General features: G+C 32.7%; 3 protein-coding genes across 4 annotated transcripts; 2 read left to right on the forward strand and 1 right to left on the reverse strand.

Annotated features, from left to right (window-relative positions):
- Window positions 1-2,533: 2,533 nt before the first annotated feature.
- LOC132705173 (KRR1 small subunit processome component homolog) lies at window positions 2,534-3,717 on the forward strand. The gene is made up of 2 exons (XM_060675613.1): window positions 2,534-3,421; window positions 3,478-3,717. The coding sequence occupies exons 1-2, from the start codon at window positions 2,648-2,650 to the stop codon at window positions 3,715-3,717; spliced, it is 1,014 nt and encodes a 337-aa protein (XP_060531596.1). The 5' UTR covers window positions 2,534-2,647.
- Window positions 3,718-4,211: 494 nt separating this feature from the next.
- Window positions 4,212-5,496, forward strand: LOC132705172 (rod outer segment membrane protein 1-like). Its single transcript, XM_060675612.1, has 3 exons — window positions 4,212-4,911; window positions 4,967-5,189; window positions 5,268-5,496. The coding sequence occupies exons 1-3, from the start codon at window positions 4,235-4,237 to the stop codon at window positions 5,439-5,441; spliced, it is 1,074 nt and encodes a 357-aa protein (XP_060531595.1). The 5' UTR covers window positions 4,212-4,234; the 3' UTR covers window positions 5,442-5,496.
- A 101-nt stretch (window positions 5,497-5,597) lies between these two features.
- On the reverse strand, window positions 5,598-8,427 carry LOC132705171 (protein fuzzy homolog). 2 transcript variants are annotated; one of them, XM_060675610.1, is made up of 7 exons: window positions 8,267-8,427; window positions 8,093-8,214; window positions 7,892-8,039; window positions 7,703-7,828; window positions 7,452-7,649; window positions 7,200-7,399; window positions 5,598-7,151 (listed from the first exon to the last, which is right to left on the reverse strand). In XM_060675610.1, exons 1-7 carry the CDS (start codon window positions 8,342-8,344, stop codon window positions 6,773-6,775), a joined length of 1,251 nt encoding a protein of 416 aa, XP_060531593.1. In that variant the 5' UTR covers window positions 8,345-8,427; the 3' UTR covers window positions 5,598-6,772. The 2 variants fall into 2 exon arrangements, with proteins under 2 accessions (XP_060531593.1, XP_060531594.1); XM_060675611.1 differs by lacking the exon at window positions 7,703-7,828.
- Between the last annotated feature and the right edge of the window lie 15,828 nt (window positions 8,428-24,255).

Raw genomic sequence — 24,255 nt, forward strand, 5'->3', positions numbered from 1 at the left:
TTGGCGTTTTTGTTCTTTAAAGCCCTGTAGATACGATGCAATTTCTACATGTATTTATTCACGTAAGCTATTTTTTCCGATTTTTTTGCTTTTAAATCGTCGCAAAGCGTTAGTTTTCATAGGTTTAACCTCCATTGAAACAACTTTGAGATGCTATATATCACACAAGAAACGTCTAAGTGGAAAAAACGTTCAAGAAGTTGACAATGAGTAGTTCTTACACTTGTTCTAGTAAAAATTCAAATAGCTTCTTATATTTCCTGTAATTCTTGTACATATTTCAAAAACAATCTTCGTAGCTATTTAAGTGAACCAAAAAATGTAGGGAATTCTATTTAGTAATTTCTGTAAGTCTATTTTCCAGTTTGTTAAATGTAAAATATATAGAAATCACTGTTTCTCTAAAACCATATTAAGTACTCGTATTTGCCACATTGGGTGTAATTTTCACTAAATGACGAAAATGAAGTTATATATGACGTCTGCAAGACGTGAATTTAAACTACTAATGTCTCAGACGAATGATGTCTTTAAAGTGACGTCTTTTTTACGTAAATTAATGTCGTCAATCTTTGTAATTTAAGTGGCGCCTTTTTTACGTCAACTTAAAATCAGATTTTGGTCATTACTACCGAAAAAAAATATGACGATTTTTAAGTTGGTTTTTCTTTTCACACAGAAGCTGCAACTTAAATTACATAGAATATTTTTTACTGCGGAAAATGGAGGATTATAGGTAAAGAATAAAGATGAGCCTTTTTTTTATTTATTAATTGACACTATAATATCAATAAAGAAATGAACATATTCTAATTTAAAAAAAAAAACGCACCGCTAAAACAAAACCAGAAGCATATCTAAAATTTTCTTAAATTCTTTGGATAAAAAAGGCTTGTTCTCTGAATCAGAAATTGATTTGTACTTATTTATCATTTTCCTCACTTGTGAAATAAGGTTCACTAAAAGAATTTGAATTATACACAAATTGTCTTTATCTGAGTTTGTGTTACTAAAATTAGAATTAATGTTATTCTGTGTATTATTTATGTTATTTTCTATTAACACATCACCACTAAATTGCAGTTTTGTAGCATTTAAAGCCCTTCGAGATCTTTGCCTTGGGTCCACAATTTCTTTTCATTTACGTTTTGACAAAAAAAAAAGAACTAAAATTTCAGATTTTCACGAAATTATATATTTTCAAATGCCAATTTTTTCGACACTTTTTTCAGAACTAACAACACAATAGGAAAAGTTCTAAAACAAAAAAACGAAATGTCCAAAATCTCAAAAATAGACACCTGATGAAATGCGGATCTTCAAGAAACGCATTAACGAACATAAAAGAGCGTTGAAAAACAATAGTCTAGATTCTACTTATGCTACACACTTAAACACAGAAAAACACATTTTTGACGACGATTTTGATATTTTATATACAGTCACAAAAAGTAGAAAATTTAATTTATTGGAAGCCATGGAAATGAACAAAATGAGACATTCAAATGTATTGCTTAACGATCAATTAGATTTAAATATCTCTCCATTATTAATCTTAAATTCTCACAACAACAAAAATTAAGATTTTAATGCCATTTTTCGGTATTTGTAGTAGCAGGTAGTTTGTAAATTTTAAATTTGATAAAGACACGGTGTTGTCGAAACAATTGTCATATGAAAATATATAATTTCATGAAAATCTTTTTAGTTCTTATTTATTTTGTTACATGGATTTTCATCAAGTAAAAGCCACCTCAGTTCAATTTACTTTTTGACATATTAAAAGTTCTTTGAAAATACTTAGGTACACTGCACTTAAAAAAAATTATTAGGGGCATATTTAAATAAATCTGCTTATTTCATCTGATAACAGTCCTGGTGAGTTTTGTCTGACGATATCTCTTGATAGTCAATCCTTGGCATGCTTTAGCCATGTTTAAATCACATTTTTACTCTCAGTTTCTGTTGTGGCAGCACCCTTTTAACTATTACATTTACTTAGTTTTTCAACTATTTAATATTTGAATGCTCCAATAAAACTGATCGGCAATATAACTGTATAAGTGTGTCTTCAACTTACGCTTGATTGCTGCTTTTAAATTGGGTTCTCGAAAAGCTTGGTTATTACTTCTTTGTCAGGCTAAGTTGAATGGGGTAGCGAGGTTGTCAGTGCAACAAATTTTAAAATTTTGTTTGCTCGACTAGTTAATCTAGTCGAGCACCTAGTATAAAACAATAACGCATGGTGATATTCGGTAAATGGGCAAATGATCCCAGCGATTGTGATCCACATTCGTATTTGATGAAGAATTAGACATGTTAATTAGTCAATCGAAGGGTCTGTGAGTGGTAGGGTTTTATTAACCTTTTTAAAATTGGTTCCGTGAGCCTCTTCGAGAAGTGAACAGTATGTGGAATGTGTAGTATCTCATAAAACATGTGTCGATCCATGACATGACATATCAATATTATACCATAGATTTCTCAAATGGGCGAATGATCCTAGCAAACTACCCAACAGCCTTGATAAACTTATTTGTATTGATTTAAACTATCCGTCAAGCCGTTAATAGGTTATATGTTCTTTTGTTTGGGGGTAATTCGAGAAGCTTAAAACGTTTTTCTATTTGCGTGCTTTTTGATAACAATGACCGCGCGCAACGACGATGAAAGCGACCAAAAAACTGGTCCTGTGGAAAACGCGTGGTCAATGAAAATACCCGAATTTAAGCCTTCAGACAATCCACATGGATTACTGGAAGAGAGTTCTTTCGCTACATTATTTCCCCGATACAGAGAGCAGTACTTGCGTCAAATTTGGCCTCTGGTGCAAAAGACGTTAAAGGACCACTTTGTTAAAGCAGAACTAGATGTCATCGAAGGTAGTATGACTGTTAAAACCACAAAAAAAACATGGGATCCATACATTATCCTAAAAGCTCGGGATATGATTCGGTTAATGTCAAGAAGCGTGCCTTATGAACAAGCTAAGCGGGTTTTGGAAGACAATGTGGGTTGTGATATTATTAAAATAGGAAAAATTACTAGAAATAAGGAAAAGTTTGTTAAAAGGCGTCAAAGAATAATTGGACCTAATGGATGCACACTTAAGGCACTGGAATTGCTTACCGAGTGTTACATCTTGGTCCAAGGTCAAACAGTATCTGCTTTAGGACCTTACAAAGGCTTGCAGCAAGTGAGAAAGGTTGTGGAGGATACAATGAAGAATGTGCATCCTGTATATAACATAAAAGCTTTAATGATTAAGAAGGAGCTTGCGAAAGATCCAAAATTAAAAAATGAAAATTGGGAAAGGTTTTTGCCAAAGTTTGTGAATAAATCATCAAGCAAACGGAAGCAGTCCAAGAAAAAGGAAAAGAAACCGTACACACCATTTCCTCCACCTCAGACTGAGAGCAAGGTAACTATGTAATTTTGACAATATAATAAAGTTATTTAATCCCTTTTTGTTTTTAGATTGATAAACAATTGGAGTCTGGAGAATATTTTCTCACCAAGGAACAGAAGAGAGCCAGAAAACAGAAAGAAAAAGATGAAAAACATGCAGAAGCTGCAAAGAGACGGGAAGAAAAGAGAAAAGAAGCGTTTGTTCCCCCAGAAGAACCCCAGGTGTCTAAAAAGAATCCCAGTTTTAGTAATAAAGTGGATATAGCAGCTCTCAAAGAAAAAATTTTAAAAGCCAGGAAGAAAAAATAAAAAATGTGTTTTGCAACTAATATTTGTTTTTATTATTAAATTTAAATAGAATATTTTTGAGTATGCTTCCTTTTCATAGAGTTATAGATTGTTCTCGTAATCTTTTATGTGTTATAACAAGTAAAGTTCATAAAGAAGAGGACGTGTGATTCTGTGATTTTCAAATGATTTGTTTTTAACAAGCTCCCATAATGGTAGGCAGATAGATTTTTTCAATAAAGGTTTTCTTTAAAATATTTAAAATTTCTTTTGGTACGAATGGAGAATAATGTAGTAGTTGATAATTGATGTTTAATTAAAGTAATTAATAATTTTTTTCTTTTAAAATTTTGGCATATCTCTAATTTTGAGATAAAAATACAATTTTGTTATATATATCTCCTTGTAATCTAAATTTAACTCTTGAATATTTCTGTATTTTCGGAATTGCTTTAAAATGTTTTGAACACTCTGTACAATGTGCGTTATTGTCCAACATAAAATTATTTTGCTCTGGTTATGATTGACACTGACAAGAATGAACACATTGACAATGAAGAAAATTAAACAAGCAAAAAATGGACGAAAAAAATCGGCAAACGTTAATAAAGTTAATAAAAAAAAGTGGACTCAGGAAACCGGCAATGTTACAGTAAAATTTGGAAAGCCAGTATTTCGAATTACTTTTCAAACAGTTAAGTGGACGGTCACCGCGTTTATCGTAGGAGTGATCGTTTTAATCCTACTTTCCCTTAAGTTTTTTGTAACAGCTATTAAAATTCGCAGCCACTTGGGAACTTTTATCAATATGATTGCCAGGGGTGATGGCGACATCCTGCCCAGCATTTTAGCTTTACCCGTATTATTTTTTCTGGCACTCAACATCGTCTTGTGCTTATTTGTCTATAAACTTTTCTCGAAAAAGAAAAACTATCGGGTGAACTGGATTGTTTTCTTTTTGATTATGATTGGTTTAATTTTAATTGCGGTAACGTTGGTTTTGACAATTTACGTGCTGGTTCATATTTACGGCTCCCACGAACATCTGCATGATGGCATTATATGCTCTATGGAGAATTATGGAACAAACTCTTATTACAAGAAGCAAGTAGATCGTTTGCAAATTGAATTTCAGTGTTGCGGAAGTAAAAGATACGACGAATGGTACAATATTTCCTGGTACGATGATGCTTTGGCCAAAAAGGATCGAAACAGGTACCTAATAACTATAATTTATATAATTTTGTAAAAAAACGTTTTTTTTATACAGTACTAAGAAAGTTCCTGGCAATACACCATTTAGCTGTTGTTCCATGAGTTCCAAATTTCCTTGCATTCATCACAACATCGAAGACACTGGCACTTCTTACCTTTACACACCCGAATATAATCTCAGTATCTCAATCAAGGGATGCTTTGAGATCCTGAGGGACAAGAAACGGTCTGTCGGGTTAGGTATTGTTGGAAGTTTGATGTTAATCATATTGCTTCAGGTAAATATTAGTAAACATTTCCTCCGTACCATTATCAGATCCCTATTCTGATTTAAACGAAAATAATTTAAATTTTAGATAATTTTACTGATACCTGTCAGATTACTGCAGACGGGTCATGCTGAAAACAGCAAATTTGAAGGTAAAAGCAACGAGTACACGGTTTGGTTAATAGGATGTTACACAGGCCGAAATGAATCCAACGGACCTCCAGAGCCACCTCCCGTTCCTCCTGAACTAATGGATCTTTAATTTTACTTCAACAATAATAAACAATGCTTATTGTGATAAAAAGGTATAAAAAGTTATTATATCCCTATAAGACTTGAAATATCAATCATGTCAACTTCCGTTCGGACATAACCTACACGTCTAAAATAATGTCATATTTTGCCTCAGAAAAGTTGATGTGCTGGCATAAATTCTGCAATGTCAACCATATCGCGGAATTACTTCTAAACATAACCTATAAGTTTAAAATGTGTTTTGTCTCAGATTTGCCTATTACAAGAGCAAACCAACAATGCAAAAGGTTTATTGCGATAAAAATTTATTATAGCCACATACTCTCCGCAATACCAATCAGGTTCCCGGATTTAACTCTAGGCATAACCTATATCTAAAATAATGCGATGTTTTGTCTCAGCCCTCTAGAGCGGCCTGGGGGCACAACGGGCCCATCTGGTGGCCTAAGTGCTTCGACGCCCGCGAGGGCACCTCCCTTTAATACCAATACCAATACCAATTGTCTCAGATTTGTCTATTATAATTGTAAACTAACAATATGAGTGTATTGTGATAAAAAAGTTTAAAAATTTATTATATATGAATAAAATCTGAATCTGTCGCTGAATTTGCCTATTATTATGGTAAACTGTGAATGCAAAATGTTTTCTGTGTTAAAAAGTATAAAAAGTTATTATATATGTAATGTCAATCATGCCGCAGTAGTACCTCTAGACAAAACCTATAACTCTAAAATAATATCATGTTTTGGTTCAGGTGTGCCTATTATTATAGTAAACTAACCATGCAAAAGGTTTATTGCGATAAAAAGAAATAAAACGTTATTATATTGGCATAAAATCTGCAATGTCAATCATGTGGCGGAATTACCTCTAAACATAACCTATAACTCTAAAATATTGTCATGTTTACATCTCAGATTTCTATATTATTATAGTAAACTAACAATGCAAAAGGTTTCTTATAATAAAAAGGTATGAACATTTATTATATTGGCATAAAATCTGCAATGTCAATCAGGTCTCAGAATTACAGCTAAACATCCGGTTTATAGCAAAACAAAGGTAAGAAAATTTATTATTAGATTGACATAAACTCTGCAATGTCAATCGTGTGGGGCAATTCCCTCTAAACATAAATTGTAAGCCTAAAATAATATGGTGCATAAAAACTTATTATATATGCCTAAAATCTGCAATGTCAATCACGTGGAATTAGTCTAGGTATAACCTATCACTCACAAATAAAGTAAAATATGCCTATTATGTTCATCCTTTATAAATACCTATTAATTGTATTATATTATCTGAAAAACATTTGTGATAATCTGATGTAATTCACCAACATGTCTGTTTATCAGATATTAATAAAGACAAAGTTTTCTTAGTTATAAGTCTCATTGCATGTGTGGGAGTTGAAGAGTTATAGAGTACACACAAAATATTGTCATTAACCCTTATGGCGTGACATTTGTGGTATTCCGAACACCAATAACTTTCAATACCTTCGTTTTGGTCATCCAGTGATGATTTATCAGAAGGAATGAGATTGGTTTCAATTTCTAACTTTGGAATTAAAAACTTCATCACAGACTGGTAGAAAAATGTTCTAAGGATATCAAGACGATGAGAACTGCTGGTGGTTTTGCGTGATGAGTTAGGTTGTGGATTTTTCGACATCATATATTTTTTCAATGTGATATTTATCAACAATAATCTGAAAAATCCATTATTACAATTAAAACATCTAACTGTGATTACCTACCCTAGAATCCCACCATCAATCACAAAAGAATTGGGAAAATGCCTAGGGGATACTTGTTCCGCAGATTTTAGAATGTCCATGGAATTTTTAAAACACTGAGCAGCTGAATATTCAATATCTTTCAAAGAAGGTGTCGATCCACATAGACAGCAAACCTGAATGTCAGGCATAATACTACAAGCCACAAAGCGGAAAGCCACCTAAAAATTGCAAGTATATATATGCAGATAATATGTGATATAAACATTATACAGTTGAACTCTTGTATGGTAAAAACACAGGAACATCCTTGGATTTTTCATTTGTTTCTGCTACTGCCAATAAGGACAAAAGTCTCAGTTCATGCGGATTTAGTGACCAGTAACTTTCTGTTGCGACTGCTATTTTTCCTCCAATTAGTAGGCAGCTATACATGGAATCAACAGATTCTGCAAAGGAATCTAAAACAACCTAAATGATAAAAATATTTGCTTAATTTTTACATTTCCAATTTCTCGGCACACCTGTAAGAGATGATTTTCTGTACTCATTATAGTCTCCACAAAACCCACAATATCAGAGGAGTGCTTGTTACTAGAGTCTCCGCAGTCTAGAATATCCAGCAACCGATCAATAAGTGGATAACAAATCTAGAAGTTATTTCGCGGAGATATTTCTAGACCAAGTCGTGGTTAGACAAAAGATATACCTACCCGTAATTCTCTTTTTATGCGGTCAATGTTTCGTTGATTTTTAATTTCATCAATACCAATTATTAACACAATCGCGTCAAATACAAGTTGCAACAACTGGTATAAAACTTCAATTGAGCATCCGCTGGCGATGCCTATGATAACTAAACTGTAATAGAGTAATCAGCGGATAACCTATGATTCAGTTTCAGCAGTCCGTACCTTTCTCGAAATTCTTTCCATGCTACTGAATAATCATTTGTTAAAGTGTTCAAAAGTTCTATATTTAAAGGTTTCCCGAACATATGAACTCCATTAAGAGATCCTATTGTGGAAAAAGGGAGCTACAAATATATATATCAGCTTTTATAATACACCTAGATATTTCATTTTCACGTTTTCGCAAGAGCCTTTTTTTCTTGAAAATACAGGTAATCCTCCCCCAGACGTAATACAAATAACATGAGCTGACATATCTGACAAAATAAATGCTACTCCAGGGAAATAAACAGAAAAAGAAAACAAAACATTTTTTTTTTTACTGTCAACTGGCTAGATATGCGACGACCATTGGTTCTTCAGATTCGGGCTGACGTAATGTCTCAATCTGTGGAATTCATATTGGTAACAATCTATAGAATTCATATTGGTAAAATTCTGTATTGGAATTGGAAGAAAAATGCTATATTATTGTATCGTAGTATCCAAATAACGCATGAAGGTTTAAAAATTTAAATAATAGTATAAAAAGTGTTCTATGTGCCATCTACCACTCAGTAGCCTAATCATATTGCTTTTGTGTAACAGTTTAGTTCTTCTCAAAATTAAACATTTCTTTAATTTAGAACTGCCACCATTTAAAGCGGCTTAATCTATGCGCCCACAGAGGGGGCAGCAATGGCCATCGCTTAATTAAATGCAGTTTGATGGAATTGATAAAAACACAGATAAGTTGATTTATTCAGAGCATTTTGCAAACGCCTTCGTTTTTATATACATTTCAAAGGCCTGAAATATTTAAACTTCATATGCATTTTTCGATGTCGTTCTGCTACGGCATCGGGTAGCTAACTTTATCTCATGGAATATTTATTACGACTATAAATTATTACACGTAACTTTCTCTTTAAACACCCCGCGACGCAACCGCAGTTTTAGTGAAAATACAATAAATAATAACAAAACTTTGTCAACGTGAAGATAATCATCTCTTTGGCAACGTGTAACTTTTTCGTAACAAATTAGTTAATTTGACAATGCACAGTAACGAATCGCAAATTCTTGCCTTTAAAAAAATTGCCGATTGTTCGGTAGACGTTAACTGATACCTTTTTATTGTCGAACCAGTTGTGGGTGGCAAATTTAATAAATCGTGTGAACGTAAAATGGATGCACGGACGCACCATTACATGCACTTTAGTGCGCCAAGATAAGGTTCATTATTAATGTAAACATTATGTTTAGTAAAGGGAGTCGCGAAAATGAATGGAAGTAGAAAAGGAAAAAGAATACGAAATAAAGGAGCAAAACAAATATAACGCGAAGTGGTAGGAAACCGTTTCGATTGATAAGGAAAATTTATTGAAAATTATCACTTTAAAAAACGTAACGCTGATAATAATGCAACTGCGACTGTTATATGTTTGCTGGCAAACGCACCCTGAAATCTAAATAGAAGCGCAATCTGGTCTGGTCTGGTACCTGATCTCAACAATCTTCTGAAATTGATTTTGAAATTTTATACCTGGCGGCTTATCTAGCTTAACATTGAACGTTTATAAACCAAACTTTCTTGGTTGCTATAACTAACAAATAAATATTTTGCAATTATTTTAGATTCAAACTTAAAAATGCTCTCTATCATTGCATGGGATGCAGCCAGTGAAACCGTAAGTGGACCTTTGATTGTCACTCGAAAATATCTCAAGACAAGTTTTATTCTAGTGTAGATTTATTTAATGATGCACAAGTAGGTATTACAAAAAAATCAGAAATACTTGCACAAAGTAAAATAATAACTGTATTATTAAAAACACGTGACTATTTAAATGCCAAAAATGTATTTTTTATAGCATATCAAAAATATGTAACTCGTTGAATTTAAGAATAAAGCATTTCATAAAATAAAAATTAAACTCAAACAGTGGCCAATAAATAACAAAATATCTTGGTTCTCTGCTTAGAACGAATTGTATAATTAAGCTCTTTAAAACTAATTCCAATTGTATTTGCATTTGCATATTATAATCAATAATCCTTAAATGTTATAATATTTAAAACAAAAATTAATTTTGAGCAATATATAGTCCATAATATAGGACCGTCCGTTTTCGCCAGGAATTGTGTTGTATTGTTTTGTAACCTGTTAGATTAAGGAATATGCAAAAAGCACCATGTTAAGTGCACACACAGATTGTACAGCCCATTAGGGCACAATATTATTGTTGTTGAAAATAAATTATTGTTATTACTATTGATATTTTTATTTATCCATTATGTATGTACTATTATGTATGTACTATTTATTATGTATTTACATATACTAAATTTTATTATTTTCACGATCATTTTTAAAACTCCGAATTACTAACCAAATTCAGTTTATTTTAATTCGCTTGGAACTGCCATGGGGCTGGAGGTCATTAAAAAAAATAAGTGCACAATGGTTTTTCATTTTCTTTCTCCTTTTTGATAATATTTTTGGTAGTAGAGTAATGGTAAAGTTTTATTTTTTAAAAATATATATACATAAAATAGTTGCAAATGGAGAAAAGTAGAAAAAATGAGGTAAAAAAACAGACATTACATAATAGAATATAAAAAAAATAAATATTTCTAAATAGGTATTACCTATTGCATATTAGAAATTTCATAGTGATGTGCAATCACAAATTAAAACTGAAGTAAATGGTTATATTGCATATTAATTTTCTGAGTTTAGATTGCTATTAATTGTTTAAATAAATTTGTAGATACGGCCATAGGGAGATTTTGGACCACTAGTTTGATTGATTTCAAATCTTAATACCGACAATCATGCATCAGTAGTTTAAAAGTAATGATTTGCTTTATCTAGGACAAATGTTAAAGTTAAAGATAAAGTTAAAATAAATCAAAGTGTTAATAATCTAAAATGCAATAAGTTTCATAGGGGCTATGTCACGTGTCCCGTGATCGTTAGAACTGGCAAACGCCAGAATACCATGGCGAAAATCTACCGAAACCTGTTAGAAAAGAAACGACATGAATAAGGGAAAAGTAAAGTAAAAAAATCCATTTTAATGCCATCTTTCTCTTATATTCCAGATGAACAAGAAGAATTTAATGTAACTAAAAGCAATACTGATGCAATACTTAGACTTATATTATATAATAATAAATCAAACGTCTTTTCATACTGTAACTAAATGAATCAAGGGACCATGAAAATTATATATTAATTACGGGACAGCGCAGTACGATAAAGGTTAAAAGCTTCTATCGATATTTAGGGATATTACCTAGTGGAGAAGTAACAAAAATAAATTTGAAAACATTCTACGTAAAATGTAACGGTTTTTAATATTTTGCTTATATCGTTCCCCGAGCTATTGCGTGAATCGATCGCCAGTTCTACAGTTGCTTTTATTTGCGGTAATTTTAATGTGCACTTCGAAAACGCAAATTCAAATACATTTGCAAGTTACAGGTTCAGTAAAACTGTAACCGAATACACTCGAGTCCATAATAGATCCATGTCTATAATCGACAATATTTTTACCAATATTGACTGGACTTTCTTTCAGTCGGAAATTATTCACTGTGATTTTTCTGATCATTTTATGCAAATGATATCTATAGCTTCTTGCAACTTTCCTCCATCTTTTTTCTACAAACGTTGTTTTAAAAGTGAAAGTAACATAAATGAATTTCAGGTTGAAGTATCTAGGGTGGACTGGCTGTTTTTGTTTGACGGTGTTGGTACAGCTGAAGAGAAATTTGATTTGTTCTATAAAAAATTTGAGGAATTGTTTGACTCGTCTTTTCCATATCAAAGATGCATGCACAGGGCCAACAGAGCCAAAAAAGGGTGGCTTACCGTTGAAATTAGGGAACGGGGTGAGTTACTTAGAGATTTGCACAAATATTTTAAATATACCAACAGTAATGAAATTTTAACCAAATATAAATTATAAAAAAGTACCAAGAAAAACAACTTAAGAACGCTAAAAAAAAGTTTTTACAATAAACTTCTTACAACCCCTGCTAACAAATCTCAAACGGCGTGGACGATTATAAAAAATGAAAGTAACCTATCTAAACATAAAAAGTTTCCAGATTACTTCAATGATGATGCAGGTAGCGAGTATGTCGATTTACATGCGACCTCTGAAAAATTTAACGACTTTTTTGTGGATTCCGTTAGAGAAATAATAAATAATATAAAAACAACACAAACAACTAATAAAAAATCTTCAAGTCGAAGTCTATTCTTAACACCTTTCACGGGTGTTGAACTTTGACCCATTATTTCGTCAGTTACAAAAAAAGATTCAGCTGGGTAATATAAAATACCCTGTTCATTAATAAAACGTGTTACAGATTTTATAGTTGAACCTCTTACTTTTTTGATTAGAACAGCCTTAAAACACTCCATTGTTGTGCCTATACACAAGAAGAATAATACCCATTTAATTTCTAATTATCGTGGAATGTCACTTCTATCGGTTTTTTTCCAAAATATTCGAAAAGTGTTTTTACGTGCGGCTCGATGAATTTCTAAAGAAGGAGCAATTTTTCTCGAATTCTCAGTTTGATTTTCGCAATTGATTATCCACTCAAGATTGTTTAGTTTCCTTATATAATCAAATAGTCTCGAACCTGGACCAGAATAATAAAACATTATGTATGTTCTCTGACTTCAAGCGAGCTTTTGACGTGCTTGATATTAATTTGTTGTTGAATAAGTTAAATAATTGCGGTATACGGGGGAATAGTTATGCCTGGATTGAGTCGTTTTTGAATGGTCGTGACCAAAGAGTTGTGTTTAGAAGTGCTACTTCTGTGATTAGATCCCCATCTAAAATACTCAACGGCGGTGTCCCACAGGGAAGCATACTGGGACCTTTATTATTTATAATATTTGTTAGTGATATATCTGATTCTTTCCCAGACCATTATGTTTTCTTATATGGAGATGATGCTGCTGTGGCAGTGTCATCTAGGAGTCTCGAAGATCCCACGTTCTTGGCCACTAGGGCAGTAAGTGGTATCATCCGATATTGTGAGCGTAACGGTATTTGTTTGAACGGGACAAAGACTGAGATGATGTTGTTTTCGCTTAGGGATTTGAACAAGAGCTTATTGGTTAGAATGCATGATAAATCGATTAATCAGACTAATGTTGTCAAGTATTTGGGTTTGTTCAAAGACAGTAATTTGTCCTGAACAGGCCAAATTGACTATGTATACTTTTGTTTTTTAGCGACTGCGGTCGAGTGTGGATCTTCAGCTTTTACTATTATATTATTTCGGATATGTTCAATCTTGCTTATCTTACGCTATAATATATTTTATATATTTTTTTATTTTTATTATATTATTATTTATTTATTATTTTTATATTTTATTCTATCGATGAATTCTTCGATTGTAGTAATGCTGATCTCTCAGTGTGATATACTTTGTGTGTTTGTACGTATCTGTTTTTGAAGTTTGTATTTTAGTGTTATAATGTTTTTTTTTACTTGTTGACATTATCCGATACTTTCGCTAAAAGTCAATGGAAATAAACATTATTATTATTAGTATAACGGTCGTCGTGGCATGAAACGGTTACAAACATTTTATCGGACACGCGCTTAAGTGCGATTGACCACAGACATCAAGATTTAAGGGTGGCCATCGAAAAGGGGACCACGTCCACCTTTGATATTACGATTATATACGGCGAAGGGTACAGGTGCATGTGTGGAGGTATGTACAGGTGCATCTCAAGGTTACGCACCCCGTCCGTATAATGAACTCTAAATTTCTTCAGGAGATTAGAACGAAAAATCCGTAGATTTGGTTAGTCGCAGACCCGGCTACCGTTTTATATAGGGGATGATTTTTATTTAAAACAAGGCACTGTGTCCAATACTCGTATAATTAGTTTTTCGTTTTCGATTTTGTTTGACGTAACGGTTGTTTTACCACCATCACTGTTCACAGTTCTTCAGATACCTTGAATATTAGGAATATTCAATTTTCAACGAAGTTAAATAGTTGACCTCTATTTACGAATAATTTGTCAAGCAACAAATTTGAGAAAGGCCACTTTAGTCATCAGACTGATATGGAACGATATATATATATATATATATATATATATATATATATATATATATATATATATATATATATATATATATATATATATATATATATATATATATATATATATATATATATATATATATATATATATATATATATATATATATATATATATATATATATTGATGACACTATATTCCGGGATATCATCCGTTCGCTCGTTGAACACTTGGCATCTTCAATGCTCGCGCTCGCGCGCGAAACACTTCGAACACTGAGTGTTTTTAAAAAATTTTAAAACCTCACAAAATTTTACCACTATAGAATACGTTTGTGGCAATTTTCACTTTAGTCATGAGCGGAGCGCAGTGAATTGCCTTTTTGGGTACATTTTTGCAAAATAACACAAAATAATTAGTCTCCTATGGTTAAGCCCTGGTTTCGTGGGTTGAATCTTACCAGAAAAAAAAACTACTGTGTGTAGATCAAGGAGCAATCACTGCTGTTACCCGAGCTTGAGCTCGTAGTGTGACCTAGTGATATCTAACTATTTTACTTTATATGATTAATGGTAAGGAACTAATTGATTTTGCTGTGCATGGATGTAAAATTTTACTGGCCCATTATTCTTGTTCTGTGGAGTTTAGGAAGAAGAAGAACGTTCACTGAGTGACGTGTCACGTAACCAGCATTTTGGCAAAATAAAATAACATATGTGGCTAAAATCTATCAATGGCTGCGAAGCCCGTGGACAAAATACCAGGAACGTTTGTTGTGTAAAGAAGCTTCACTGATAAAAGGTTATTATTTTTCAATCACAAAATTTAACAGTGAGTCTATATTTATAAAATACATAGCAAATATAATTTCTAAATATATTTTTACTTTAGTTCATACTGAAATAACTAGTAGAAGTGGTAAAGTGTAGAAATTTTTCTGTCGTAAAGCTAGTGAGAAGGTAATACATAATTTTGTAATGCAGTTGACTATAAAATAAGTTTTTCTACTCCCGTCTGTAAAATACATAAGTACCCATCGATCTAGCATGCGGGAAGCGTCACTTAACCACGTCAGTTTCGGTTCGCATGATTCCGAGCCACTTCGGACATTTCCGGGATTCTACCGCACGGATTTGGGAGCAATCGGATGTTTTCGGAGATATTTTCCACGCTTTGAATTTTGACGTTTGTCAATTCTGACTGTCATGTCAGTGAATATGTTCTTGTTGTTTTGTTCAAAAACTAACATTTATAGAAAAAGTATAATATGCAACACGTTTTGGAAATCTGTTTAAGACTCCTTTATTACGCAGTCCCTCCGCTGCGCTCCGCTCGTGCCAAATAAATTCGTATCTCAAATGCCGTTTACGACACTTCTTATATAATATACTCATAAAATATTCAGTAAAATTAAAACGGATTATCATTTTCTTGGCGTTGTTATTCATAGAATAACAACAGTTTTTCTTCTTGAATGAGACCTTTTTTGGCATATTTTGAATAGGTTCTTGTCTTAATTAGATAACTCTATAGAAACAGTATAAGTTAAAACGAAAAACGGATTATTTTTCTGTAATTTATTTAATTTTAAATTATTTATGCCGTTCCTGTTGCGTTTTATTTTCAACACATTGTTACAAAAAAAGATTACATATATATATCGGAAACAAATGTACATATCTACAAAAGGTATTCTACCTATATAAATATGTAGCCCTTTTGAAAGATCCGATTCGGGAATATTTTATCTCGAGTCTCGTCTAATTTAACGAACTTTTGCTGTTTGCTTCGTCGGTGGCCGACGGGGAAGACAGTCGATAATATTTTATTGCCAACGACAGTTGAATGACCAAATTATCTGGCGAAATCGAAACATCGATATTTCGAGGCCCTTTATCTGTCGAGAAACGAGACAATTCAATTAAGGACATTGCTGACAACCCTGGCGCTATTCCGCATTCACAATTTGTTGCAAATCATTTATAATACGCCACGAGGGTTGCAAAATCGCTTTACATGTTCCATCGAAACAACATTAACCTCGACCTGCCCCTAAACTTCAAATAACCAGGGAAAAACTAAATTCTAGGAATAGATTAAGGAAATGGTCTTTTTTATATAACAAATTTTATTCTATGACCGATAATCATACCACTGATCTAAACAGAATAATGCCGGTGCATTAAAATCCTTCAACAGAATCAACCTCTTACAATTAAAACAACTGCCTTCCACGTGATTGGAAGTCAGCCGGAAAATCATAAGCTATGCTTCATTCTTTAATGCTTTACCATTCCTAAACGCTTTCATTATGGTTTTGTCAAGTCGTTCATTCCTTTTTTTTATAAACATAACAAGTAATGACTGTAACACAACTAATGGCAATGCGCAGATGATTTTAAAATTGCTAAGGTATCGACACCACTAAAATATGAATTATTTTCTTGTATTGATAAGTGCTGCTCTCGGCAAGTCACGTCCGTTTATGGTGTGCTGGACTATATAATGCGATCAAAAATATAGTGCATTTAGTGCTTTGACGTTTTAATCTAAGTTGAAATATGTTCGTATATATTACGGTCAAATTTGACTGTGATCATTCCTGTTTTCACAGGATAGTTCAAAGGGTAAGGGTAAGTACCTGTACTCTATTTATCTTACAGGTAAGGTTGAAAATAATCATTTTTGTCTTGTTTACCTGTCGATTAACAACATTCTTCTTCTTGTTTTTTTGTGCCTTCTACATAGTTCTTTGATTTGTAAACAACAACAGTCTTTATAAGACTATAGATTATATTTGCGGTAGATAAAGGTACGTCATAAGAATACATTTGTTAGTATCTTGCAATTAAACATTTTTTGAAGGTTCCTGTTTTTTAATACTTTAAAATGTCGGAATGAAGCAGATGTTCCCCTGTTAGAAGAAGACATGGAAAACAACACAGAATTTGAAGACGAAGTGAAGAAAGAGATGAGAGACGAACTAAAAAAAAAACGGATCCATTTGTCTTCGGATGCTAAACAAATTGTTTTGAATGTTTACAATTTTATAAGACGTTCACAAGGGGAAGTATGAGCAATAAAAACAAGTGACATGACCAAAGTTCTGAAGTAAGCAAAATTGTTGAAAATGGGATATTCAAGAGGAGAGCAACAAGCAGATTTAATTAAGCGTATAATCTACGACGCTTATGAAGTGAATAGTGTTTTAACCCTAGAAGAACTGCATAAAAAAGTACTGACAGACTTAAACATTAGTTGGGCCACAGAGTCGTTACGCACTTTTTTGAAGAAAATGGATTTTCAGTTCCAAACAATTAATAAACGTCAAGTGCTAATGGAATATCAAAGAATTTCCCAATGGAGGGTGAATAATTTAAATACAATTGGAATATTTCGAGAGCAAAATAGACCAATGGTGTGATTAGGCGAAACGTGGTTCGACACTCACGACACAGTAAAAAAAGGATGGTGTGATAACAATACAAGTGTGTACTAGACGTGCCACTTTCACATGGAAAACGCATAATAATTCTTCATGTTGGGTCCAAAAATGGTTGGTGGAAGATGTCATATTTTCGTCTGCCAAAAACGTCAAAGATTCAGGTGTGGATTTCCATGAAAACATGAAAACTGGTTTGAAAATAAAGTGTTACCAAAACTATCGCCAAATACTGTTGGATAATGCCTAGTATCATTCTGCCCAAATTAGAAAAATTCCAAATGCTTCTTCAAATAAAAAAGAAATTAAAGAATTTCTGTACGAAAATAATTTATATTTGGAAGACAGCTACACGAAAAAACAACTTCTGGAATTATTAAAAATAAAACAGTTTAATAACAAAATCGATTCGACAGTACCATAAATGTAATTCGACAAGAGGTAGCTAAAATATCAGTATGGTGCTGGTCGCACCACGAAAAACGAGGAATAAAAGAAAAAAATATTTATCGTGACCGATTAATTAATAACGGTACTATGTAGAAATGTAATGAAATAGAACGTAATAAATTGTTACTTTGTACAAATTTTTTTATGTACATCTTTCAAGAATTGCTCGGCGAACAAGATTGAAAACATAATTATATCCCGCTTGTTAGTGTAGATAGATGAATTCCTAGGACTGTCCTGAAATGGTTACGGTAGGGTGTTCTATAAGGGGCTGCGGTTTTGAAGTAATAAACAGTAGGCAAAGTTAATCACGGGGTCGGTTGTAAAAGCACTATATTTTTGGTCGAAGTATACTTACGATGGGAATCGTAGGTAGATAGACAGGTCCTACCGAAGCATAAATGTTTAAAATTAGAATAAAAGTTACTTTGCTGCAGTGGTTATTGTAAATTTACATTTTGTTACTCTCCCGTAAGTTAGTAAAAATGCATAGAAAAAATAAAAAAAACCTCTGTCGCGGATCTTACCGCAATAACAAAAAAAAAAAAATATCTAAAGCATTTTTGAAACAATTTTGAGGTCCGATTTCGTTAAGTCAGGGCAAGGTAGCCTAAATTACTTAAATTTGGGTACCAATTTTGGAGAAAACTGGTTTAAAGAATGTGATAGATAGTAGTACCATTTATAGTAGAACAACTCAAAAATATAAACAAACTTAAGACTTATATATGAGTTTACTTCTTAATCTGTAGTTTGGTTTAAGTATTGGTATTTAAGTGTTTCATGTCTTTGGATAATTATTATAATTAAATTTAAAATTAGGAAAGTTGAAATGAAAGGAAAGAAAGAACAATAACTCACTAAGAAGAAGAAGAACGATGTTGAAAGGGAAAAAGTAACTACAATAAAGGTAAGAACAAAGCTTATTATTATTGTTTAATATATTTATTTACATATTTTGTCTAGATTCATTTTGATGGACAGAGAAAACCCAAGAAAAACTCTCCAATTTTAAGTCGAAATACCCATTTTACTCATTATTGTTTTGTTCTAGACTGTGCGTTTCTGCTATAAACAGCGAAAGTGAACCAAAACTCTAAAGTAGAGGTAAATGGAAAGTGAATTTATTAAAATGATTAAAAGGTTTTATATACTTTTTTAATTTATTTTCCTATAATTAGGATTTCGTATCCAAACATTCAAATCCAATCAATTTTCAGCTTGTTTATATGTGTGGAGCACACATATATGGAAATTTTGTTGTTTACAGTCCAGCTTAACCGCACAATTATTAATATTTACTACTATACTTACAAAAACCAACGGGAACGAACCATTGATAGAGGTTTCATAGGGTACGTGGTTCCTATTTTTTATTTTTGAAATAAAACTAGATTAATTAGGGACTATTCCGTTTTTTTACTTTTCTCTTTAGTCCTGTATGTAATAATGTACCTACAATTTTCGTTCGCATTGGTGTTCTCTATGTTATGAATAATAGAAACTCAGGAAAGGCTAAACGTTCGTTTAAATCGTAGACTTTCACTTATTGACTGTCCTACGGCGAAGAGACGTATCTCGATTAATAAAAAAATCCGGGCCCGAATTTTTCGACAACAAAAATTTTTACCGCGGGCAAGTACCCTACCGTATCGGTCCAAAGTGCCAACGTGGGAAGTTCAAAATCGTTATTTATTGAAGTATCCCGAGTGTTGATAAGTAGAGAGTTGTGCGATATCTCAGGGAATATCATAATAAGCAATCGGGCTACCATTTAGATAGTGTTGGATAAGACACCTTCCATCCATAAATCAACGCCTCTATGACGGAGGTGTGAATCGGGTTGGTGTTGTGCCCATCTCGATTTCGATTTTCTTCGTTGAAAAATATTGCCGTACGCATTGCGGTCATAATCCGCCAGGGAAAACTCGATCGAATTGACTGGGTTAATTTTGGCCGAAAATTTGTTCCCGATGCTTAAGTTTTTCGACTTTTTTTTGAATTACGGGTCTTTAAAAATGACTACCTGGCAGCATATCCGAAGCTGGCTCTGAGATATTGAAAATATGTCAATTTGTTGGTAATCTGAAGCATAGCAATTAATTTCAATTTTCGTTGGTGAAAAATCTAAATTGATTGCCATGACTTTGGTATTCAAAACAAACTGGAACCAGTCTATCGACTTCGTTTCTGATACGAACGAAATATTGAGTTTTAACAACATAAGCGTCTTTGAGTACAAGGTATTTAAAAAAACATTACTTAACCTTTCTTAAAAGGTACTACTTTTACTCGGTCGGTGTATACATGGGTACATGCAATGACTTTCCATAATTTTGTTGATGTTCCTTCCTTTTATTTATTTATATAAACGTCTTATTCTTTGTTATATACACTGTCCTGTTTTTATGTATTATACACTGTTTTATATAATTTATACCCTCTTATATAATTTATTCATTGTCTTGTTTTTTATATTCACATTTTTCTGCATATTGTATTTATGACTTGCCATAATTGGAGCAACAAAACGTGCTCAATAAATTCTATTCTGTTCTATCGGCACAGTTAAAAGCCATTAAAATTCTAAGAAAATATTTTTGTGTAAATTGACACACTTCTTTCTAGCACCAAAAGGCATTTTCTCATATTAAAGGGCTTCTGGGTACCTGTGGCGTTTATACACTGAATATTTTTGAAGAAAACACGGTACGCTACTGTTTCTTCAAAAACTAAAAATCGATTTAGATTTTAGATTTTTATTATTATAAAATATGAAAATAATGAAATGAAAGTAATTTATTTTGATAACTAATTTTCATTTTAATTCAGTTCAGTTCAGTTTCTTCAATATTCTTAAAAAATGTCCGACAAAAATTTCAAACTGGTTTTTTTGCATTGCTTTTGAAAATAATTTAAATGCAAAGCTTCACATTTATAGGGTTATGCGTAAAAACAACTGCCAACTAACTGCAACAAGGTTATAACTGTTTTTTCTACTCCCGTCTGTAAAATACCTAATTACCCACCGATCTAGCGTTCGAGAAGCGTCACTTTACCACTTCAGTTTCGTTTTCCATGATTCCATGCCACTTCGGACATTTCCGGGATTTTACCGCACGGATTTGGGAGCAATCGGATGTTTTCGGAGATATCTCCCATGCTTTGAATTTTGACGATTGTCAATTCTGACGGCCATGTCAGTGAATGTATTCGTGTTGTTTAGTGAAAATGTACCCATAAACTAACGGTCGTAGAAAAATTATCGTATGCAACACGTTCGGTAAATTTTTTAATTCGCTCATTTATAAAAAACACGCTCCGCCGCTGTTTACTTGTTGCATAATATACTATTTCTACTCCAAACTCTAAAATGGCATTAGGCATTGACAAAATGTCACTTCGAAGTGTCAGCTTCATTATTTATTTTTTTTTGTTTATTTCAACGGCTGAGCCAATTTACAAGAACAAAGATACAGTATATATGCAATGTAAATAAAAATTGTAACATGGCAAAACACAAACTGAGGTAAAAAGATTTTTTCAATAGCCATATAACAAATATGAAAACAGGAAAAAAACAGTACAATCAACCACTTCTTTTAATCTCTTGTTTTAAATGGTCGAAAGCAAATGGATCAAGACAGCAGTTGTTAAATAATCTCAAAGTCCGAGTTAAAGGAGAAAGATAGACATGATTGGCGTGATGACTGGAGGAGATCCAGATAGTTACATATACGGTATATACGTTCAAAATATTATAAAACGTCGACCATTGATTATAAAAGGCTCACATGCCAGATCATAATTAACGGGATAGTTGTTTCAGATGTTTATACTCTTTGAGGCTTTAAGGCTTTGAAACTAGTAGAGTCAGCTGACTCAACCTTGAAGACAAACTTTGTCGTTGTATTGTTAATAATATATATATTTCGAAAAGTGTTAGTTAAGCAAGAAAAAGTACTACTAAACCATTTTCCAATATTTAGATCCAGGTCATTTTCTCTGCGCCACAAACTGATATTGCTAAAGTCGCTCTGAAGAAGCTGAGCAAAGACAAATGATTAAATTATTTTATAAAATTTAATCTTCGACTTAAATCTCAAAACTCAAATTAAAGAAAACTGGACCTATTTGTCAACCCCGAGGGACACTTGAATGCGCCACAAAAGTAAAGTAAGCCAACTCGAGCGTTTCTGGTATTTTGGTCACGGCTTTGGGATAAATCGGAGGTTTTCGATAGGCTTTAGCCACTGAAGGCATTTTAAAGTCTGACAGTTCTTAGACTCTCTCCACTCGTGGCTTAACAAACTCGTGACTAAAATATTGCTTATAATTTGGTATTATTTAATTGTTATTAATTAAGTACCACCCTCATCACAACCCCAAAATTGTCATTCAAAAATTAGAGTAAACTCAAATTGGCCCAACTTTACTACGTTTGCCGATAAAACAGCAAATTTACTTTGTTCCATTATTTATGGGGCATCCTGTACATGTATCATGCGTATTTAGAAAATTGTGACTAAAACACTAAAAATTACGAATTTCCTATAAATAATGCAAATTGTTAATTGTAAAATATCGATATATTGTGTTTGATGAAAGAACGCTAAATTTTCTGTAATCGTATCTATATAATATAAATCTGTAAATACATCCTTATTGGAACTTTTTATGGTTCATCTTCAAAAATCCTTTACCATGTTTCGTTTTTCTCAGACCATCATCAACTTTATTGTTTCTCGCTGACACGGCGACATTTCTATCCAATAATTTAAAGGAAGTTCGATGAGGTTGTCTCGTCTTTAAAGATACATGTGCGATAGATTCCAGTGGCTTTAAGGCCGGACTTCGCCCATGTAATTTAAATAAAAACCATTATTACTATTAAATCCTTAAATGCGAGATTATCAATTCTCAAAAATTAGTTTATAGAGTATGAATTTCTTTCGTTATATTAGGAGGTATGCTACCATCACCCCAGAGAAACATACGTCGTAGAGATATGTGCCCTCTAATTATGTAATTAAGCAACAGTACAATTTTCATTAGTCCATACATAGTTACATAACAAGTCGATCTTTTTTTAACATTAGAGAAATGGAGTTTTAAAGTAGATTTCACGTATGTCTTGGACCGCGTCTGCTTTTGCTTATTTGCGAACAAAGTGAGTTTTTGAAAGTGAAAAGGTATTTTTGGATACTGCTGTTACAAAGACCGAATACTGTAAAATTTGAAATGAACTTAGCGGTTTAGCGGTCGGTCGAAGCCCTGTTTACTGTGTACTGTTTTTATTGTTTTGTGTATTTTTGCTTGGTATTATCTTGTGTAGTGACGATTTCCAAAGAACGTTCGTATACATAGGATGTGAAATTCAACTATTTATAATGTGATTATGAAATTTTTAATATGACATTTTAATCTAGTAGGCTAGGCAGACTTGTCGGGGAACCATTTTCTCCCACCTTACGCGGTTACCATAGCAACCATTCATATTTATCATAGCAACAGTAACCTTATGCGGTCTCTTTTAGTTTCGACGTCTCTGGTTTAGATCAAGCATGTTCGTTATCTTATGAAATACATTTAAGGCCAAATTAACGGTCGAATTTAAATAGTTTTTAACCACTTTGACATGTCTAATCTTCACCTGCCATTAACTTCACACCGCAGTAAATAGTCGGCTAGATAAATTTGAAATCGGAACCGTCACAACATAAAACAATAACCTAGTTTAATCGCCTCGAAGTGACGGTTTGATATCTTCATTCCGGTCGATATCTTGACACCTCCGGTGACCAACTATTAATTAAGAGGTTTGGCAACCTGCGAAGAAATTTTCGGAAAATATCTAATCTAAGAAACTTAACCCATTACCACCTTAAAAGCGGATAAAGTGATATTTTGGCGCCTTCGCTTCCAAATCTAGACGATTGCTTTGACACTTACATTAGCTTAATGGTGTTTTGAAACGGGGTAGTTGTGCTTTGCAGATCTCCGATAAACTCGTTATCTGTTTGTAAAATCTGCAGCCTTTGAAATGTTTCATTGTTTAAATTTTTGAATCTTCGTACACATTCGACAAATGATTAGGTACTTAAATATTCCTCGGGTCGCTGCCAGAAGCGGCGATAAATAAATTGAAGTGTATAATTATTATTATAATAAATATTAAAAAACTTCATAAATAAAAA

The sequence above is a fragment of the Cylas formicarius genome, unplaced genomic scaffold (genome assembly GCF_029955315.1).
Source record: "Cylas formicarius isolate icCylForm1 unplaced genomic scaffold, icCylForm1.1 PGA_scaffold_7__23_contigs__length_41026272, whole genome shotgun sequence".
In the NCBI taxonomy this organism is placed as follows: Eukaryota; Metazoa; Arthropoda; class Insecta; order Coleoptera; family Brentidae; genus Cylas; species Cylas formicarius.